This window comes from Bos grunniens, chromosome 21, assembly GCF_055505025.1.
Source record: "Bos grunniens cultivar Pamir isolate PY7600 chromosome 21, Bosgru_T2T1.0, whole genome shotgun sequence".
Classification (NCBI taxonomy): Eukaryota; Metazoa; Chordata; class Mammalia; order Artiodactyla; family Bovidae; genus Bos; species Bos grunniens.
In genome coordinates this window covers 43,972,752-43,991,266 of record NC_141185.1, presented here as the reverse complement: position 1 = coordinate 43,991,266, position 18,515 = coordinate 43,972,752, and the positions used below count along the sequence as shown (strand labels likewise).

General features: G+C 51.9%; 1 protein-coding gene across 11 annotated transcripts in view; it reads left to right on the top strand.

Annotated features, from left to right (window-relative positions):
- Positions 1-17,966, top strand: part of ARNT2 (aryl hydrocarbon receptor nuclear translocator 2) — a 204,584-nt gene extending 186,618 nt beyond the window's left edge. For 5 of the 11 annotated variants that reach the window (XM_086364221.1, XM_086364225.1, XM_086364218.1 and 2 more), the window contains 5 exons: positions 17-116; positions 2,729-2,867; positions 3,591-3,756; positions 11,426-11,562; positions 13,893-17,966. In XM_086364221.1, coding sequence (XP_086220347.1) covers positions 17-116; positions 2,729-2,867; positions 3,591-3,756; positions 11,426-11,562; positions 13,893-13,991 — 641 coding nt within the window. In that variant the 3' untranslated portion in view covers positions 13,992-17,966. Of the gene's footprint in view, positions 1-16; positions 117-2,728; positions 2,868-3,590; positions 3,757-11,425; positions 11,588-13,892 lie in introns of all 11 variants that reach the window. The other 6 variants (XM_086364222.1, XM_086364217.1, XM_086364223.1 and 3 more) reach the window with 3 other exon arrangements.
- Positions 17,967-18,515: the final 549 nt, after the last annotated feature.

Here is an 18,515-nt window from a genome sequence, read left to right as displayed (position 1 = left end):
GCTCTACTTTTCCCAGCGGAGAAGAAGATGATGAGCTCAGCTTCTGCGGCAGGAACACAGCAGATCTACTCCCAAGGAAGCCCATTCCCTGCTGGACACTCGGGAAAGGCCTTCAGGTACAAGCTGGGAGTGTGGGACATGAAGCAGGGGTGGGCAAGAGGGCAGGAAGAGGCCCCTACTCAGTGAAGCCCTGGGTCTCAGAGTCTGACTCTGTGTGCAGCAAATACTGCCAACCTCACTTAGTGCTTACCCATTCGAATGCCCGGGCTTCCCAGATGGCTCAGTGGTAAAGAACCCACCTGCCAGTGCAGGAGATGTGGGTTCAATCCCTGGGTCAGGTCGACCCAGAGAAGGAAGTGGCAACCACTCCAGTATTCTTGCCTGGAGAATCCCATGGACGGAGGAGCCTGGTGGGCTACAGTCCATGGGGTCGCGAAGAGTCAGAGATGACTGAGCACAGACACACATTTGTATGCCAGGGCCAGGCTGAGGGGTCCGGGAGCTCCAGTTCTGACCTGCAAGCCCTTGATGAGCCACCATAAATACAAAGTGTCGGTTGCTCTTTCTTGGATGTGAAAGGTGCCAGCCACTGTGTTTGCAGAGGTGCCTGCCATGGAGAAGGGAGTGAGGTGGCTCTAGCCAGGACAGACCTAGGGACACCTGACAGGGCAGCAGAAAGGACCCTGCCCCTGGGTTTCTAGAGGCCACAGCGAACTCCAAGGGGGAGAGGACCACTCAGCCCACCACGCCTGGGGTCTCAGCCTAAAGGGCTGCTCATGGGAGGTATAAGTAGGATGTTGTGCTTCCGGGGTTGGTTCTTAGCATCAGGGGTCTCTTGTAAGTCACTGAGGAAGCCAGCAACACCACCAGGGATGGGGCCTGGCTCCAGGGGCTCCCAGGGCAGCAGGAGCAGGGGCTAGGGAGCTCGGCTAGGGCACAGACATCTTCAGGGAGGGTGGTGGGCACTTGTGGTAGCCATCGGGTACCCCCAGACCCACTAGCAGAAGCATCTCAGACCCGTGCCTGGTGGGATGGGGCTCCCCAAGCAGCCCAGCCTCTGGCTGACTTGGCTAGAGCTGAATGTCCAGTTGAGAATCAGGCAGGGACCAAGACTGGGCAGGTGGACCAGCCACCCCAGGAACAGGTCCCAGCCAGGATGGCCCTCACCAAGGATCAGTGGACCGACTTCAGGGGAGGCAGCAGGTGGTCAGCAGCTGCGCCATGAGACATTAACCCCTGAGGTCACAGAGTAGCTCTGTCAGCCCCGCAGCTGGGTTGTAGTAGATGGTGACTTGTTCTGAGTCTCTGGGGAACTCTTTCCTGGAGCAGCTACTCTCTAGTCTGGGGATGGGAGGACAAGATGGTGGCCCCCTGGGAGCTGCCCCTGAGACATAATCCCTGCTGGTCACCTGGCTCTGCGGAGCACTGGCCAAGGCTCCAGGCTCTTCCCCTGCTGCTGGTTACTCACCCACTCAGCACATGGTGACCTGCTGTAGTTCCATGCCAGGCCCGCCTAGGCCTGTGTTCATCGAGTCCTTGTAACACTTGCTGCTTCCCCCTCTCCCTCCCCGCCCCCTGCCATCTGGACAGAGGGCAGCCAGGATGGAGCAGAGGTGAGGAGGGCTAGCCAGGCACAGCATGGTGGGGGCAGGGGGAGGGGGAGGCCCAGAAACAAAAAAGCAGATGGCCACCTGCTGCAAGGGCAGGTGCACAGGCATCAGGATTGTGCTGAGCGGAGTCCAGGGACAGGAGACATGGGGACTCCTGGAGTCTGGGAGGAAAAGAAAGATGAATATATCAGTCTTGACTACTGTGCTCGACTTGGGAGTTTGGACTCATCACTGGGACGACTCATGGTAGAAGAGGGGCTTGAGGAAACAAGGTCCTGGAGAAAGTTTGTGATGACAGGGGTGTAAGCAGTGGAGTGGAGGAGTTGAGGCTGCAGGCAGGTGCTTAGAACAGATGGTCCAGCCAGAGATGCTGAGTCTGCACCAGCTGTTGTCACTGAAACAGAAGAAGGGGCCAGTCCCCTTATGGAGCCTGGCACTGGGGAGGCTCTCACTAGATCACTGGTCTATAGAACGAATGGGTTAATTAGTTAAAAGAGTGCCACGAAGCTGTAAGCTTGTAGGACGGCCAGTTTCCTGTACATCTGCAGGGCCTGAGCTGGATTGAGTGGGAAGGGACATGGGATGAGTGGCACTGAGCCCTTGGCAGGATGGCACAGCTGTGGCTGCACGTCCCTAAGTTTGTCCCCCACCCAAGTCCTGCTGTGGTCCCACAGGCCCTGTGCACCAGGGCACCTTTCCTGGGGTCCACAGCACTCCTGCCAGCTCTCCAGTCAGTGCTGTGAGGGCAGCCAGGGCCAAGCAGTGGAGGAGACCCCCGCCACCCCAATAGAGAACAGTGATCAGAAAAGGCCCCGAGGTCACTTACACACATCAAGAGGGAGATGGGAAAGGAGCCCTGTGTTAAGTGAGGAAGGGATCTCAGGAGTGAAGTTCCTCTTAATCACGGTTAGTGCAGGAATTTTTTTTTTGTGGCTGTGCTGTGTCTTCATTGTGGCACTGTGGCATCTCTAGTTGTGGCACACAGGCTTAGTTGCCCCTAGGCACGTGGGATCTTAGTTCCCTGACCAGGGATGGAACCTGAGCCCCCTGTGTTGGAAGGTGGAGTCTTACCGCTGGATCACCAGGAAAGTCCCATGGTGCTCTTTCTTCCTTCGCAGCTCTGCCGTGGTGCACGTGCCTGGAGTGAACGACATCCAGTCCTCGTCCTCAACAAGTCAGAACATGTCCCAGATCTCCAGGCAGCTCAACCAGAGTCAGGTGGCCTGGACAGGAAGCCGTCCGCCCTTTCCAGGACAGGTATGGGCGTCAGCAAGGGTATTGCCCCAGGTTCCCAGAGGGCGCAGAGCACCTGAGCTGTGCTCTCTGGGAATCCCGGCTCTGAGAACAAGTCAGCGCATGGAGCTGGAGCTGACTGCCTCAACCACGGCCAGGCTCCAAGGAGCACGGAGGCAAAGGGTACTTTGAGAACCAGGTACCCATCAATGGTACCAAGTCTGTTTTCACAGCATTTTCTCCCAGCAGTCTGGAGGCAGCTCTGGGGAACCAGGGGAGGGGACAGGCACTCAGAGACCGTCCATCAGGAGCAAGCCCCTCACCACTCAGAACCTCAGTTCCCTTGGCCCCGGAGTGCATGAGGTCGTCAACCTGGGGACACACCTGCCTCCCTGTTGTCACTGTGGGGACATCTGTATCCTGGACTGGTAGAGTCCTTGCCAAGGTCCCCCCTTCCTCTGCCAAGGAAGGCAGAGGACTTAGATCACTGAGTTCCTGGAGGGCAATTTCAACCAGACCCTGAAGATCCAGGACCTGAGTCCTGTTTCTTGGGCCAGCACATGTTGGCCTGATCCTGGGCATGGTGCCCAGCAGGCCAGGAAGCCACTGGAGTCACTATCAGCCCAGAGCAGGGCTGCCAGTGTAGGCTGGACCTGTGCGTGACAGTGACCAACCGGGGCCATGGAGGGTGTGGGGAGGGGGCCTGCTGGTGATGCTGGCCCTCTCTTCGCTTTGTCCTGATTGTAGCAACTCCCCTCGCAGTCCAGCAAGACTCAGTCTTCTCCCTTTGGGATCGGAACAAGCCACACATATCCTGCAGACCCCTCGTCCTACAGCCCTCTCTCCAGTCCGGCTACCTCCTCGCCCAGCGGGAACGCCTACTCCAGTCTGGCCAACAGGACTCCAGGCTTCGGTAGGTGGGGACAGAGGGGAAGAATTCCTGGGAGAGCCAGCTAAGATCATTTCTGAACATTCTGGTGTGGGAGTCTGAGCCCTGGGCTCTCAGAACCCTGGTACCAGGTCTGGAGATTTCCAAATTCTCTCTGGCCATCAGGAGGCCAGTGGTGTCCCTAAGGGACTTGCTGCCTAGACCTTGGCTTTGTAGATTGACTTTATCATTGTCAAGGCTCTGGGTCTCCTGTGCACTGATGTCATCTGAGTACTATTTTAACCATTTATGGCCCTTGGCAAGGACTTTTAGATCACCCAAGTCAAAAACCCTATACAGTAAGTCCCCTACTTATGAATGAGTTCTGTTCCAAGAGTGCATTAATAAGTCCAACAAAGTTAGCCTAGATATCCAATTAACACAACTGGCTATATAGTACTGTACTGCCATAGATTTATAATACTTTTCATACAAATAATACATAAAAACAAACCAAAAAAAAGCAAGCATTTTTAATCTTACAGTTCCATACCTTGAAAAGTACAGTAGTGTAGTACAATAGCTGGGCATATTTGCATCTTTGAAAGTTTTTATATAGGGAACTTACTGTGATCTTGTTTCAAAAAGCTGGGGAAGTATGGGTCATAGGGATGATGCATTGCGTCAATAAATTGTGTACATGATAAACATCGTAAAGTTCGCTCTCTTTTTAATATTACAAGAGGGATCCTATCCCATGGAAGAACACTTTGCTTAGCTTTGTTTGCACAACTTCAGGCCCTAAAGGGTTAACCGTCTGCTCCCTCTGGTGGACTTCCCAGGAGCCCCTGCCACTGCTCACCCTGCGGGTGTTTAAATGACCCACTCCGTGTGTCTGCCAGGGTCTGAGTCCCACGTCACAGAGCAGGAACTCAGAAAGGATCCTGGTGCTGGCAAGAAGCCTGAGCTGGTGTCCCCTTCCTGCAGGGCTGTCTGTGGAGACAGTCATGCTCAGGGGGCATTTCCTTTCCAGAATGCACCATTCTCAGGCAAGCCTGAAGCAGACACCTGCGTTTCCATTTGAGCCACAAGTGTCCTTTTAGGGCTATGTCAGCTTTAGGAAGTATGTGGTGCCTTGCCCTTGGCCCACACCTGAGTTGTCAGCTGCCCCCACCCCCTGTCCAACCCCACCGCTAATAGCAGCACTTCTGGCCCCGCAGCCCCAGGTCTGGGGGTTGGGTAAGCATTTCCCAACCCTTTATCTGTCCCTCCCCCTCAGATTCACGTGTCTCTCTGCATGAATCCCATAGACTTGTAGCAGGTTCTCACACTCAGCCTTTAAATATCCTTGCCAGATGATATGGTGAGTTTAGAAGCACAGTCCCCTGTTTCAGGAAGGAGAGGCCCTTCCTGAAAGGCAGCTGCTTTCAAGCCAGCCAGGAGCTCAACTTGGACCCACCCTGAGGTTGGAGGTCCCTGGTTCCCAGGAGGGCCCCCTGCTCGCTGCATGTGGAGAGACACCACCCCTATGACCAGTCTGAGCACACTTGGCATGCAGGCACCTAGTCCTTCCTGGGAGCACAGGGCCCACCGGGCACTGACCTACTTGCTGGCCCTCCTGATGCCAGGCCCTGTGCTGAGCCCTGGGAGGAGACTCGGCTCTGACCAGGTAGAAGGTCACAGTGCAGACACCGAGGCAGGGGAGAGAGACAGCTACAGAGAGGCCGGCAAGCCAGTGCTGGAGGTGCAACAGCCAAGTCTGTTGGAAGCAAGTGGGGGAGTCAAGAGAGGCTCCCAGGAGAGTCAGCATTCCCCCTGGTATGGCCTAGAAGTATCTCAGGGCGGCCCTAACAAGAAATGAAGGGATGCCACCCCCTGCCCCAGCGACTAGAGCCTTTAGCTCTGTGCCTCTGTCTGGTCTCCACTTACCGGACGCTGGGCTCTGAAGTGCAAATGGAGGTGGAACACAGGAAGGACAGAGCCAGGGGCTGAGGCTGCCACACAACTCTGACCAAGAGCAGGACTGCACAAACGGGGCTCCAGGCTAAGCAGCCACTGTTACAGCTGCCATGCAGCTAGCTTACTTCGGATGATGATAATATTGTAATAATTATGATAGCAGCTCACTCACACCACATACTGACTTTGTGCTCAATGCTTTACACACTTGAATTTATTTAAAGCTCATGGAGGGCTTCCCAGGTGGTGCTAGTGGTTAAAGAACTCACCCGTTGGCCAGTGCAGGAGACATAAGAAAAACAAGTTCGATCCCTGAGTTGGTAAGATCCCCTGGAATAGGAAATGACAACCCGCTCCAGTTTTCTTGCCTGGGAAGTCCCATGGACAGAGGAGCCTGGCAGACTACAGTCCATAGGGTCACAAAGAGTGAGGCACGACTTAGCGACTGAGCATGCACACACATACATATGCCTTCTGAGATGGCCCGCACCCTGTCTGTGAAGTGTGTCTCTCTAAAAAGGTCTACTTCTTACCTATCAGAAAAGAAAGAAATGTCTCTAGACGTTACCTCCAGAATCGCGGGTAAGGGCAAAATCACCCATGCCTGAGAACCACTGAGCTAAACCCAACCACTTAGGACCTCTGAATGAGACTTCAGGTAAACCTTGAGTCTTAATGCACTTTCCAAATCAAATGAATCTCACCAAAATTATTAGTTAGCAAAAGCTGAAAAGAGAACATTGAGTGCCAATAATTTTTTAAGGAAGTTGTCATCCCCTTTGTCTACAGTCTAGAAATTGACAAGCTCCCCAAGATTCTGACTCTTGCTGTGAAAGCCCACCCAGTCGGCCCAGATGGTAGCAACCTACTCGAATATTCTGTTTGGAATCCCTGGGCTGGCAGGTGGCCCAGGCATCCAGCCAGGGGATGTAGCAGCCTAGGTCTTACGCAGGCAGCCCACAGAACACAAGAAGCACGGCATGGCTGGAACCCATGCTTAAGGTTTGCAGTCACACACGTGGTTTTCGGATCGATGAAGCAACACTGGGGCTTCTTCCAGAAAGAGGCTTGTAGGTACATATCCTGGGGGCAGGCCACAAACATGCCCTGTTTATGGTCTGTGGTACTGGTCAGTCGGGGCCAGGGTTTAGTCTAAGACCCCACAGGGCTCTATCATCCTGGGGAGGTTATGTTGTAGTTATTACTCATTCTTTAATCAGAGAGGTCACTGATGCAGCTCAGAAAAAAGTGTCAGGAGCAGAGACTGCATGGAGGGCTTTCCCCTTTAACTGTCCCACCACATGACGGGTGAGGTCATCTTCTAGATTGTCGGTGGATATAACTTCCTCCAGGAAGATGCAGATTGGCTTAAGTCTCACAGCCCTGTCCTTCCAATTGCCTGTGCTTCCCTTATAAGCAGTCTTAACAGTTTCAATTGGGCTTCACTGCTGGTTCAGCAATACAGAATCCACCTGCCATGCAGGAGACCTGGATTCAATCCCTGAGTTGGGAAGATCCCCTGGAGAAGGAAATGGCAGCCCACTCCAGTATTCTTGCCTGGGAAATCCCATGGACAGAGGAGACTGGTGGGCTACAGTCCATGGGGTTGCAAAGAGTCAGACATGACTGAGCAACTAAACAAACAACAATTCCAATTGCCTAGTTACTCATCTGTCTTTCTCAATGAATTGGACCATTGCAACCCACTGTATCCCCAGCCACTGCTCAGTGTCGGGTACATAGCATTCACTATGAAAACTATTTATCAAATCAATGCACGTGGGCTTCAGCATCAGACAGATCTCGGTTCAAACCCTGGCTCTGGTATTCATAAGCTAAATGAGTTGGGCGCATTTCCTGACATCTTTGAGCCCCAGTGTCTTCATCTGAAAAATGTGGAAGATGGACTCATCTCTTAGCGTCAGAGTGAAGAAGAAATTAAAGAATGTCTAAAAAGTATCCCGAGGGATGCCTAGCACCTAGTCAGTACTCCAAAAATACCAAGCCCTTTCCCTGCTTCCTTAGCTAGCTTATGCGGTTTCTAAAGCAAACCAGTTCTTCCCTGGTGGTCCAGTGGTTAAGACTCCACATGCCCAGTGCAGGGAGCATGGGATTGATCCCTGATTGAGGAGCTAAGATCTTCTATGCCACACAGCAGGGTCATAAATAAATAGGCATACCCTGTAACAGTATTAACTATTTAGTTATCATGTTGCATTTACATCCCTATAAAAATAAATAAATGAATAAAGCAATCCAGTTCATTAATTTTTTTTTTCTATTGCACGCAGTTAAGAAAAGCACTTCCCTTCCCAGAAGTTTAAGAATTTTTGTTCTGAAATTTTGTCTTGTTCATGAATACAACCACCCCCAGACACAAGTTGGGGAAGCTAGCCTTCCTCTAATTCTCCCCCTCCACCCCCCTCCCCTGGCTCTGGCTGTCACCAAGGAAGACTGATGAGAAGATGGGTATTAGCTTCATTATAAATTGGTGATATCCAGGAAGCCTCCAGTGGGAATAGAAGTGAAAGTGTATAGAGCATTCTTATTTCTTCCTCCTTTGCTCCTCTTTCCTTCCTTCATTCTTGCCTTCAGCAGATACTTTGTAAAATTTACTTGGCTGTGTGGGATCTTAGTTGTGGCATGTAGGATCTAGTTCCCTGACCAGGGATTGAACCTGGACCCCCTGCATTGGGAATGCAGACTCTTAGCCACTGGACCACCAGGGAAATCCCAGCAGATACTTCTGCTTTATTCCAGGCACTGTACTCAGTGAAGCCTGGAACAGACGTTTTAATAGATAAGGTCCCTGGCCTTAAGTTACTCACATCTGGGGATGAGTCATCTTAGCATGAAGGGCACCGTCCTGAGAGACAGCACAAGTGCCACAGGCCAACTGAGGAGAGAGCATGGAGTCAGTCGTTCAAGGTCACATTCGATCAGGTCTCGGAGTACAGGTAGAATCCTGCAGGCGCAGAGCAGGGGGAGGACGCACACGCCAGAGAGAACACAGGTACAGCGACACCAAGCCAGTCATCCCTGAATACATGAGGACAACCCTCATGGTCTGCCCCAGCCCCACCTTCAGCAGAGGTGCCTGTGTCCATCCATCCTCTGTCCCAGCAGCAGATGGCCCAGCTCGTGCTCAACCTCAGGGCCTCCAGGACGGGGTGGGTATCTGACCAGTGGGGCTTCCATCACTGCTCCAGCTGGGGCTGCTGCACATTTTTTAAGCATTTTATTTACTTATTTATTTATTGCTATGCCGTGTCTTTGTTGCCACATGTGGGCTTTCTCTAGTTGGAGCAAGCAGGGGCTACTCTTTGGTTGCAATGCACAGGGTTCTCATTGCAGTGGCTTCTCTTGTCTTGGAGCACAGTCTCTAATGTGCACGGGCTTCAGTGGTTATGGCCCTGTGGCATGGGGGATCTTCCCAGACCAGGGATCAAACCCAGTTCCCCTGCACTGGCAGGCAGGTTCTTAACCACTGGACACCCAGGGAAGTCCTATGCATTTAATATTGCTACAGTTTTGAACCAGGACTGTTCTAGATTGTTCTATTCACAAATCATGGCAACCCACTCCAGTGTTCTTGCCTGGGAGATCCTATGGACAGAGGAGCCTGGCAGGCTACAGTTCATGGGGTCACCAGAGTCGGACACGACTTAGCAACTAAACCACCACCATTCCCAAACCGGGCCAGGGGACATGATTCTATGAAAAAGTTGTCCCTGGCCCATGGAATATCGTGAGAGAGTGTTCGGGAAAGGCATTTCAGCAAAGCCAGATGCATTTGTTTAAACAACAAAATCCTGTATGCACAGTAGATTTAACTCCTTCTTGTGTGCAATCAGGAATTGTATCCTTACCTGAGTTTCTGGATCCCTTTACCAACTGTGATCACGCAGAGCTTGAAAGGTGCCGTGGTGAACCATTCAAGGGAGTATATGTTTTATTAAAGCCCTTCATGTCTCAGGCAGTAGGTGAGATGTGAGAGAGAAAGGGATTGACTCTTCCCTTTGAACACCATCTAAACTACCACCCAAGATGAACCCAGTGCCCACTTATCAGGTGGGGAGTGGGGTCGCCCGTGGTCAGAACAACTGTTGAAGAACAAGTAGGGCCAAGATGGGACCTGTTCTGCTCTATAGAGCTGGACAGTGAGCCTGTCACCTCCAAAATGTCATTGAATGGTTTGGAACAAGGAAAAGTGCCTGCAGTTTTTAATATGCCTTAGGATAAACCAACCCTGGTAGACTTAAAAAATATTCACAACCTGAAAGTTGAGAATTATGTTTTATTTGATGGGACTGGGCTTCCCTGATGGTTCAGTGATAAAGAATCCTCCTGGCAATGCAGGAGACCAGGGTTGGATCCCTGGGTTGAGAAGATCCCCTAGAGTAGGAAATGGCAACGCACTCCAGTATTCTTGCCTGGAAAATTCCATGGACAGAGGAGCCTAGCAGGTTACAGTCCATGGGGTTGCAAAGAGTCAGACATGACTGAGCATGCACAGGATTTAGGACTTCAAGCCTGTGAGGCAGCATTTCAAGTAACCCTTAGAGAACTGGTCAGAGGAGGTGAGGGGAGAAGCCAGGTGATATAGAAGTTTTGCAACAAAGGGCAGGTAGTCTGAACATCAAAAGATTATTGTTAAAGAAGACCAGATAGCCAGGTTAAGGAATTTAGCACTTTTCCATGTATGGGAAGATACAAGTGTCTGGGCTCACTGAAATCATTCCTTTGATGTACACCTCACCTATCTGGGGCCAGTATCCTATGTTTTCACATCCTGAGTTTCCTCAAGGCTCCCAGTAGGGAGTGGCTGCAGACTGATGGCTGCTGGATGGCAGGTATTCTTTTCTTCCTCGGTTCCCTCAGGGCTCACCAGCTCCCCATCCATGGTGTCTACAATTGCTGATGATTGTGACATCCTTGTTTACATATATGGCAGGAAATATTCCCTTTCTCGCCCCCTTGGGTTAATCTTTAAAATGTTTTAGGCAAAATTCTGCTCTTTTTTTCTAAGTTTTGTTTTTCCACCAGGTATTTTTTGTAAATTGTGGACAGAGCAAGGTCGCTCTTGTTCACAAATTTATCTGGCAATTCCCACAAAGAGACCTATCTCCTTGTCTAAGCTGTACCCAAATGCCTTACCTCTCAAACTAGTGGTGCTGAGAAACACTCTGCTAAAGAGACGGGCAGAAAGAGCCATGGCTCTTGGCCCCCGTGGAAGGACCTTCATGGAATGCCATGTGTGGCTTCAGCTGAGTTACCCAGAAGGCAGTGAGGCTGGTGGAGGTCAAGTTTTGCTGAGTGAGGCTCTTCTACTGGCAGGACAGGGTTCCTTTAAAGAGCAGCCTGTGAGCTGGGGTATCTGGAGTGGCAGAGACTGCATATCCATTCTCCTGCACATCTAGGAGATGGCTTCTCGGCCACAGACATGCCTCCAGCAGTGATCCTGAAGGACTGAGGGCTGTAAGACTTTACCCTGGCAGATGCGCTCGGGGAGAACCACCCTCACTGCCCAGTACCCGCACCATCTGGCAGAGAGCTCCTGTTTCTCTTTCACCCATCCAGCCCTCGGGTGCCAAACCAGCTTCTTATCTGTCAGCCAGCATGAGGCAGAGGGCGACAGCGGGCTCAGCCCGCTCTGGATGGAGTGCGGGGGTCCTCTGGGCTGTAGTGGTTCTTGGGTCTCCTGAAGTCATGGGCTGGGTTTTAAAGGAAGTGTGCTCTATGTCGGATCTTTCAGCTGAGAGCGGACAGAGTAGCGGGCAGTTCCAAGGGCGGCCCTCGGAAGTTTGGTCGCAGTGGCAAAGCCAGCACCACGGACAGCAGAGCGGTGAGCCGCACTCCCACCAGCAGCCCGGTCAGACTGAAGTGTTCCAGGTAAATCAGCGAGCACCGCCTTCTCGTAGGTACCCGCGCCTTCTCTCTGCTTCCTTTCCCCCTCGGTCTCTGCCTCCCTGCTGTAGCACCGACTGCTGATAGAGATTGTGAGTTCTGGCCCCTCCCGGGAAGGTCATAGCCCCGACTCCAGGGGCTCCAGGAGGAGAAAGAGGCGAGGCTCCCTTCTTGAGCCCCAGGCACGTATTGCTGGTTGAAGCTGCCTGGGTGCCTTGCAACTCCTCCGTTGTTTGATCCAGCTGTCCTCAACCGTTTTGGCACCAGCAACCAGTTTTGTGGAAGACAGTTTTTCCACAGATAGTGGGAGGGGATGGTTTCGGAATGATTTAAGTGCATTACATTTATTGTGCATTTTATTTCTATTGTTATTACATCAGCTCCACCTCAGATCATCAGGCTTTGGATACCAGAGATTGGGGACCCCTGGTTTGAGCCATTCCCTAAGTGTGCAGCAGTAACAGATATCGCTGGCATACCACAGTGCAGGACTTGGCCCCCTTGGGTGTCAGAGCCCCACTTTCAGCCAGGAAAGTTCTCACTGGGAAGAGGCTCCAAGTGGGGGTGTGTCCCGTCCACCCTACCAGGTCTTCATGAGGGAGAAACACCTGATAACAAGAGCCCCAAGTGCCTTCTGTCACATTCCAGAGCCTGCCCCGCAAGGCGTGGCTGGAGCAGGGCTCACCTGGGACCCACAGGACTACAAAGCTCTCATGGGAGAGCTCTCCATTTACCCCACCCTCACCCCAAGCTGGGGCTTCCCTAGTGGCTCAGTGGAAAAGAATTCGCCTGCCAATGCAAGAGACGCGAGTTTGATCCCTGGGTCAGGAAGATCTCTTGGAGGAGGAAATGGCAACCCACTCCGGTATTCTTGCCTGGGAAATGCCGTGGACAGAGGAGCCTGGCGGGCCACAGTCCATGGGGTCACAAAGAGCTGAACATGACTTAGTGACTGAACAGCAGCAACGCCTCAAGCTCCTTTCCCACCAGTTCAAGCAGCACCTTCACAGGCAAAGCTGTAGAACCCAGGTCCCCAAAGAGACAAAATCCTTTTATACTTGCAGAGAGGTGCCTCACCCAGGCCCTCACCTGACCACCCCTGACCCATGATGACTATCCCCCCTTCCTCCATCCGTCATGCTGAGCCCTGGCCCCTCCTTATGCCTCACAGTCACCATTTAAGCAGATTTCCCTAACCTGGCTCTTCATGGTAACGATGCTAAAAAGAATTTTTGGTCAAATACATTTGTGAGACATGATTAAACAGTTATTCAGTTTCTTTTTTAAAAAATTAGAATATAATTGCTTTACAATGTTGTGTTAATTTCTGCTGTACAACAAAGTGAATCCGCCATGTTTACATGTTTACATGTACCTCCTTCCTCTTGAGCCTCCCTCCCACCCTGCCATCCCACTGCTTTAGTTCATCACAGAGCTGAGCTTCCTGCGCTATATGGCAGCTTCCCAATAGCCCTCTGTTTTACACGTGGTGGTATATATAGGTCAATGCTGCTGTCTCAGTTTGTCCCACCTTCTCCTTCCCTTGCTCTGCCCACTCGTCTATTCTCTACATCTGCATCTCTATTCCTGCCCTGCAGATAGGTTCATCTGTATGACTACAGGACTTAACAGAGCCTTTATGTACTAATGATGACTGAGGGTTTACAGAAGGGCAGCAAAGTACACCTCGTTTCCCAAACTCATTTGTCCGCAGAATTCTTTTCTCCCAGAGTGTCTCGTGGGCCAAGAATTGGACACAGCACACTTTGGGGAAATTGCCATAAAGAATTGAAATATAGCTCTGCCCATTTTCTGGATGGGTAGTCTGAGTCCCAGAGAACTTGAAGGACTCGTGAAAGGTGAAGTCTAACCCCACAGGGATTTGGCCTTGTCCTCGATGTACACGGTGAAGACAGCCCACTCAGTTCTCCTTACACGTAGCCCTCCTGCCCTTCCCTGCATCGCAGTGCTGTCGTATCTTGATTGTCGGTTGTGTATATAACTTGCTTGGTACCAAACTGGTACCAGTGGGCCTCTTGTGCACCCTGTGTCCTGGCTAGGCTTTAAACAGACAGAGCTTCCTGCTGCAATGACATCTCCCAGGACAGCAAAGCTACCCAGGGTCTCAGACATTGGAGGAACCCAGCAGAGCATCTGTCAGATGGTGGGGGCGGTGGGGAGGGTACGTGTTCCCAGGCTGCCCTGTTGGAGAGATGCCGTGAGGGTGGCGGGCAGGCTGGGCTCCTGGGATGTGCCACTGCCCAGGAGAATGAGGGATGAGCCGACTCCCTGCGCTCTTTTCCTCTCTCCTGCAGGACATGCTGCCCATGCCCGGAGATCCAACCCAGGGGACCGGCAACTATAACATTGAAGATTTTGCCGACCTGGGCATGTTCCCGCCGTTTTCGGAGTAGCTGCGGGCAAAGCCAGGCTTCACAGAGCAGTGTCCCCCCTGCTGTGACGTCGACGCCATCGTGAACGGGGGCCCCCCTTGCCCTGCTTGTCCTGTGGCAGGACCCCCCCCAGCAGAAGACACCTCATTTCCCCCCGCCCCCGCCGTGTTCCCCCTGCCACTGTCGCATTGCTCAGCTTCTAACCCTCAGCAGTGGCTGCTCCGCCACCAAACAGGAGCCTGGTAGACGTCAGGGGTGGGTTTATTTATTGTATTTTACTTGTGTGTGCTTGGGAGGCCGACCCATTGGGTTCCTAAAATCTGGTTGTGAATAATCTCCTATCGGACAATTTGTGTCTATGTAAAGTTCACTTACAGCCCAGAGAGCCCAAGCGGCATGCCCAGGCCTGCCCTGGAAGCTGGAATCTGGTTTCTCCTGGCTTCTAACTTCTGTGTCCGCATGGGGCTCAGGGAGTAGTGGGGAGAGAGGGCACAAAGCCTGTGTTCTCAGAGCTGGAGGTGAGCAGCCGAGGACCCCCAGGTGGACGCCGGCTCCTCTGTCTCCTGGCTCAGCCGCATCTGTCCGTCCATCCATGTTGCCATGAGGCGTGTACTTTGTGCCACGTAATGTGAATCCTTGTCCTGAAGGATGTGCTGTGCCCATGTCTGTCGTGTGTGGCAAGAACGAGAGTCTAGAATCCAGGGTGTGTGGTGGAGGTGGAGCCCCGGCCAAGCTGAGGAGGACACCCTGACCAGAGGGAGCCAGGCCTGGGGCCTGGGTTCCAGGCAGACAGGCTGAACTGAGCAGGCGGGCACTTGACGGCGACCCCAGGAGTCCCGGCCCAGAGCTGCTTGCTCTGCTAGGTCAGTTCTTCAGTCCAGGCAGGGGACAGCGGCTTCTCAGGAGGGGCAGAGGGCGGGTCTTCGAGGGAGAGGACTTGGGCTCCAGTTCTGGTTTTGCCACCCCCCCCCACCCCAGGTTGTCTCAAGACAGAGTGAGAGCTGACTTCTAGAAGCTTGCCTGGCTAACTTCTGAGCCCCTGGTCCCTGGCTTGTTGTTTCTCTCAGATCTGAGATGATTCCCCATTTTTACTTACCTCCACTCCATCCCGTGCCCTTTACAGTAAGGAAGGAAACTCCTGTGTCCTCTTCTTTTCCCAATGGTCCCCCTCCTGTCCTGCCTCCCCATCCCATCAGCTCACCGACACCCATAGGGAGACAGGCTACCTACCTGTGGCCACCTCGCGGCAGGCAGAGGAGCCCATGCCCCCTGCAGGCGCCTGGCTCAGAACAATCCTTGTACCCCTCCTCCTGGGGTTCTGAGGGGCCCGGCGGAGTGGAGTCGCTTCTGGGCTACCTGAGCCAGGAGTGAGCCCCATCTGCAGGAAGGAGCCACGTGGAGAGTGTTTGCTCTCATCCTCTGAAAACTGCATCAACCCCAGCGCTGGCCAGCATCCAGAGCGGATGGGCGTTCATTCTGGCCTGGGAAGCTCCAGCTGTTAAAGTCCAGCATTGTTCACGAGCTTACCCTTGGCTGGTAGCCAGCTTTGTGTGATCCCAGGTCATGGGCTCTAAATTAAAGCTGACCTGACAGTTTCTAGAGTGGTTTTTAATCTTCGTGTATATAGTGGCGATTGGATTTGGGGTTTAGACGCATGGATGTCATTTTTAACCTTTAGAAGCCTTTTGGTTCCTGGGATAATGGCAGGTGGCTGAACGTCCCCCGACCCTGACAGAACCAAGACCCAGAAGGGGCCTCCCCTGGGTGTGCCCCGCTCCTGGGGTCACCTCTGCCCCCCCCTGCAGCCTTGAACTTGTCCCAGACGGTAGACTTAATTATTTCCCAAGAAGACACCAAAATAGCTTTTGGATCAAAGAATGGGTTCTTGGTGAAATGAAAACAGACTTCTTGTGACTTTGAGTCTATAAATTTGAGTTTGAGGGGGGAGGTATGTTTGTCTCTTCTGGTTTTGGAGGGAGTTTGGGGGTTTTCTAAGGTGCACACACTGATTGGCATGCTGACTGGGAGCCTGCCACCCACCCGGGCTGTACTGGGTGCTGAGGGGATGCAGGACAGAGGAGAACAGTCTTGCTCCCAGGACCTTTCATCTACTTACACAATGTCTAGGATGAGGACCTCTCAGTTCTTAGTCCTAGTAGGCAAGGATTCGTGAGCAAATGAAAGCCAGATGTAATGGAGAGCATCATAACTAAACAGCCTCAACCTGACTTCCCTCGTGGTCCAGTGGTTAAGACTCTGAGCTTCCACTTCTGGGGCCTGAGTTCGATCCCTGGTCAGGGAACTAAGATCCTACACATAGCACAGTGTGGCCAAAAAGAAAATAAATAAGTAAGCCCACCTCCCCTCCCAGCTGTGTCCCAGGAGCCCTGGAGGGGTGTGTGGCTGCAGTGTGACTGGCAGTTTGAGTTTTCTGTTTTCTGTATTCCCCATTCCACACTTTGATTGTGAGTGTTAGAAGCACCATGTGGCCACTCAGAAAACAGGGAGCACCCAGAGGACCACATGTCTGAGGGATGCTTTCTGCCCACCCCCCCACAAACACACACGAGGAATTTTGAGACAAATGAGCATTAAAGTCCTGGAGAGCCTAGTAATGCCAGTTTGTAGAAGCCTTGATCCTGCCCAGCCAGGAGACCAGGATGCCCATGGACCCTGTGTCAGCGTGGCCTTCAGCTCAACTTCCTTTCCTATTGGAGATGGACAAAAAGCTGGATTGGGAAGGGGAACAACACTAGGACTTTGGCTCCAGGACTCTCTTCCTCATTCACACCTCATCTTGCATCTCCCAGGCCTTCCAGTGGCTTCCTTTGGCTGAGCAAGCAGAAGGCTCTCCCCTCAAAAAAGCCATGTGGTGGCTGCCTGAACCATTGGTGAGCACACAGACACAGCCACGCTGAGGCTTGGCCAAGGCTGGGTTAGTGACTGTGACAGTGGCTACAGGGGTTCTAGAACATTCTGCCTGTATATGCCTCCTACTGGCTTCATCTCTAGTTTTGGTTTCAGGGAGCAACAGAGCCATCACAGACACCCACATTCTTCTCTGCTTCCCAGTTGATCAAATTCACCCTTTTGTTGTTTCGTGAATACCTGTTGCAATGAGAATACTGATAGTTGATGGGACTGACGTTGAAGAGCATGACTCTCCTGAGTCCATAAGAGACTCTGTCCCTCAGACCAGCCACCCTTGACACTGTCAGTGCTGTGACCAGGCTCAGTCTAGAGATGAGTCAGGCCCCAGGGAAATGACCGTGTTCCCTTCCCTCTACGTCAGCCCCTGGACTAGCAGATGAGCCCTGAATCTCTACCCCCGCCCCCCCCCCACAACCTACCTGCTCCCTAACATTTATGACATAAGCAGGACCATGCTGGTCACTTAACAGCAGTAGCCAGTCATGAGTCAGGGTGGAAATGCTCCTTCTTTTACTGGGAAGTATGGGTTTGATCATTAAGTTGCTGTGTCCTGACTTGCCAGGGACAACCCAACTTGTCCATTCAGCCCTCTCTCCTGGCCAGATCTTCATCTTGGGTATGAAGGGATCTGACTGTCCTTTTCCTCGCTGCCTGTGGGCTGGGGCAGCTTGAGAGGCATCATGCTGGAATACCGGCACCTCTTCATGCATAGGTAGGTGTGCCTGGGTCTTGGGGCCAAAGACCGTGGAGTGGTGACCATGTGGAGGTGGAAAAAGGGAGGTTTTTCCACCTTTTATGGGAACAAGGCAGCCTGCTTCGGGTTAACAATCTCATTTTTCTCCAAAAACAAGATAATTCCCAGATGAGCTTCAGAGGACAGTTTCAGCACTTAATCGTTTCTCTTTTAACCTTTCTTCTTATGAATGTGAACCGTGCTGTGGATAAATCATTTGTATTTCTTGAACGTTCTCTATGACTAACAGTTACTAAGTCAGTTGTGTATATGTGTAACTAATGGAACTGCCTTTTAAAATTTCATTACAATAAAAATGACTTTGCTCTGAACACTGAATAGCCCAGGCCAGCTTTGTCACTGAAGAATTTATAGAACCTGCTCTTGAAGTTGGGTAGATGCTCTCATATTACTCTTCCTAAGGGCTGTGTTTTGTTGTCCCCAGAAAAGGGTGTAGAAAGCATGTATGCTAAAGAGTGACTGTCAGGGGATCTGGGTACATAAAATTTTAAAAGAAGCTAATAACTCTCAGCTTTGTGTGTTAGGCAAGGCTCTCTGGAAGGCTCTTTGCAAATGCTATTTTTGTGACCATTATTAACCTCTGCGATGTGGATATTACTCCTGGTTTATAGATTCAGATATTGGGACTCAGAGAAGTTAAGTGACTTATCTAAGAACACAAAAGGTTGATCTTAGGTCTCATTACAAAACCTTGTATCTGTTGTACTCTTCAAACATTCATTTCTTTCTTAAATTCTCCCAGGGACTTTCCTGGAAGTCCAGTGGTGGTCCCATGTTTAAGACTTCACCTTACAATGCAAGGGGTGCAGGTTCCATCCCTGGTTAGGGAACTAAGATCCCACATGCCTTGTGGCCAAAAA